Genomic DNA, 2,500 nt, shown 5'->3' with positions numbered 1-2,500 from the left:
AGCTCGAGCTGTTTTGCAAGGAGGAATGGAAAAACTTTCAGTCTCTCGATGTGCAAAACTGATAGAGACATACCCCAAGCAACTTACAGCTGTAATCGCAGCAAAAGGTGGCGCTACAAAGTATTAACTTAAGGGGGCTGAATAATTTTGCACGCCCAATTTTTCAGTTTTTGATTTCTTAAAAAAGTTTGAAATATCCAATAAATGTTGTTCCACTTTATGATTGTGTCCCACTTGTTGTTGATTCTTCACAAAAAAATACAGTTTTATATCTTTACGCTTGAAGCCTGAAATGTGGCAAAAGGTCGCAAAGTTCAAGGGGGCCGAATACTTTCGCAAGGCACTGTAGCCCTTCGTACATCAGCTGATATCTCAAAGTGCTGTACAGAAACCCAGCCTAAAACCCCAAACAGCAAGCAATGCAAGTGTAGAAGCGCGGTGGCTAGGAAAAACTCCCTAGAAAGGCCAAAACCTAGGAAGAAACCTAGAGAGGAACCAGGCTATGTGTCATTATAACAGTCTAACCAGAATGTTGTGATCCTTCTCCTCCTCTCAACACCCAGCAGTAATATCTATAATAATGAACAGGCTAACCTGAGGACAGGATGCTGTAACTGTTCCCCTCCTTGGGGAGTTTCATCCCATCTTTACTCCAGTGTAGCATGGGCTCTGGGACTCCTGACGCAGTGCAGCCAATCACCAGTGGGGACAGTCTGCTCACCACCAGCTCTGTGGCTTCATCCGCTATGGAGGGAGGAACTGCAGAGGAAGAGAATGCTTTTACCAAACTGGATTTCGGTGCTATTGAAGATGTCCATGTAGGAAGTCTGCTTGAAAATACAGATAAGGAATCAATCAGAACCATTGAAATCAACTGACTCCACTGTCATTAAAACGACATTCAAGCCAACATTTTAAAAACATGTAAATAACACCAATGTCACGACTTCGGCTCCTCTCCCTGTTCAGGCGGTGCTCGGCAGTCGTCGTTGCCGGCCTACTAGCTGCCACCGATCCATTGTTTTCCTTTTCGTTTGTGTCTGTCTGTATTGTTTACACCTGTGTCCTATTAGTTTATTTATTAGTTGATTAACAATCCATCTTTGTTCAGATGGTCACCCGTACTGTAAGTACTCACCCTGGACAGTGAGCTGTACGGCTCTGGCCTCCTCCCCTGCCTCGTTAGACACCACACACTCATACTCAGCTGTGTCCTCCACTGTGGGGGCTATGACCACCAGAGAACCTGACGACAATAACCTGGAGACAACAGAGAGGGAACGGAAGCCTCAGACCATGTTTTGGGGTTCTGAGAACGTTCTGTCAATCTAAGAACTGTGTTATGAGATCTCAGAGTGTTATGAGATGGGAGCAACAAGAGGTAAGAAACAGAGAGAGAGGAAAAAACTTGTTTCAACCTGTACATATTCTGGTTGTGGTCTGTGTTGAGTGTTTGACCGTTCTTGGTCCAGCTGACTGTGGGCTTGGGGATGCCCGTAGCCTCGCAAGAGAGGGTAGTCTGAACGTTCACTGTCACGGTTATGTTGGTGGGACCGCGGGAGATAGAGGGGGGAACTAGAACACAATGGATAGGCGTGAAATTCATTAATTAAATGTGTGTGTGTGTATATGTGTGTGAGAGGCTCAGCCCTCTTCTCACCGTGGACTTGCAGGTCGACTCTCTTGCGTTGTGTCCCAGCCTGGTTGGTGGCCATACACAGATACCTTCCTGTATCAGTCACCTGGGCTGAGGGGACGTGGAGAGAGCCATCCTCAGCAAACATGTACCTGTGCAGGACAGGAGTGTGGACACACATTTAGGATAATGTCTCATTGTAAATATCATATCCTACTTGTATCTTCAATGTTGAGTGTCTGACACAAATCCTGCGTATAACATATTATAAACAGGGTAGTTTGAAAACTGGATGCTGATTGGCCAAAACAACAGCATTCAGCACTTCATATAACATGTAACGACATCATCAGTGTGCGACGTGGTCTGACCTGGGGTTGGTTCCTGCCAGTATGGCTCCATGTTTCCTCCAGGTGACACGGGGGGCGGGCACTCCACTCACGATACACTCCAACACCACAGGCTGGTCTATGTGGACGGCTACAGTCAGAGGGCCCTCTGCTATGGTGGGAGCAACTGAAAACACACACACACACACATCTTAGGTCCCACTACTATTCTTTAGAGGCTCTAAGCACAGGACCAGCCATATTCAATAGGATAATGGTGTCATTGTCTCTGACTCTCTCTGAGTTCTGTACCATTAACAGCCAGGTTGAACTGTCGTGTGGTCTTGCCAGCAATGTTGCTGGCTACACAGGTGTACTGAGCTCCATCCCCCAGCTCAGCCATGTTGATCTGGAGGTAACGCGCATTGGACAGTAAACGCACACGAGGGGAGGCCTACGGAGAGAGGGGAGGGACATCAGGCCTGTGTCAAAAATCTCTGTACACAAGCACACACATGTTCACGCACACACACAC

General features: G+C 47.0%; 1 protein-coding gene across 3 annotated transcripts in view; it reads right to left on the bottom strand.

The window, feature by feature from the left end:
- Positions 1–2,500, bottom strand: part of hmcn1 (hemicentin 1) — a 247,122-nt gene that overhangs the window by 44,438 nt on the left and 200,184 nt on the right. For all 3 annotated transcript variants that reach the window (XM_064936005.1, XM_064936007.1, XM_064936006.1), the window contains exons 71-76: positions 2,278–2,419; positions 2,008–2,152; positions 1,661–1,788; positions 1,419–1,575; positions 1,139–1,260; positions 595–759 (exon numbers count right to left, since the gene is read on the bottom strand). In XM_064936005.1, coding sequence (XP_064792077.1) covers positions 595–759; positions 1,139–1,260; positions 1,419–1,575; positions 1,661–1,788; positions 2,008–2,152; positions 2,278–2,419 — 859 coding nt within the window. The remainder of the gene's footprint in view (positions 1–594; positions 760–1,138; positions 1,261–1,418; positions 1,576–1,660; positions 1,789–2,007; positions 2,153–2,277; positions 2,420–2,500) is intronic.

The sequence above is a fragment of the Oncorhynchus masou genome, chromosome 24 (genome assembly GCF_036934945.1).
Source record: "Oncorhynchus masou masou isolate Uvic2021 chromosome 24, UVic_Omas_1.1, whole genome shotgun sequence".
Classification (NCBI taxonomy): Eukaryota; Metazoa; Chordata; class Actinopteri; order Salmoniformes; family Salmonidae; genus Oncorhynchus; species Oncorhynchus masou.
Note: the sequence above shows the minus strand (reverse complement) of the source record. Positions and strands in the feature narration are given on the sequence as shown.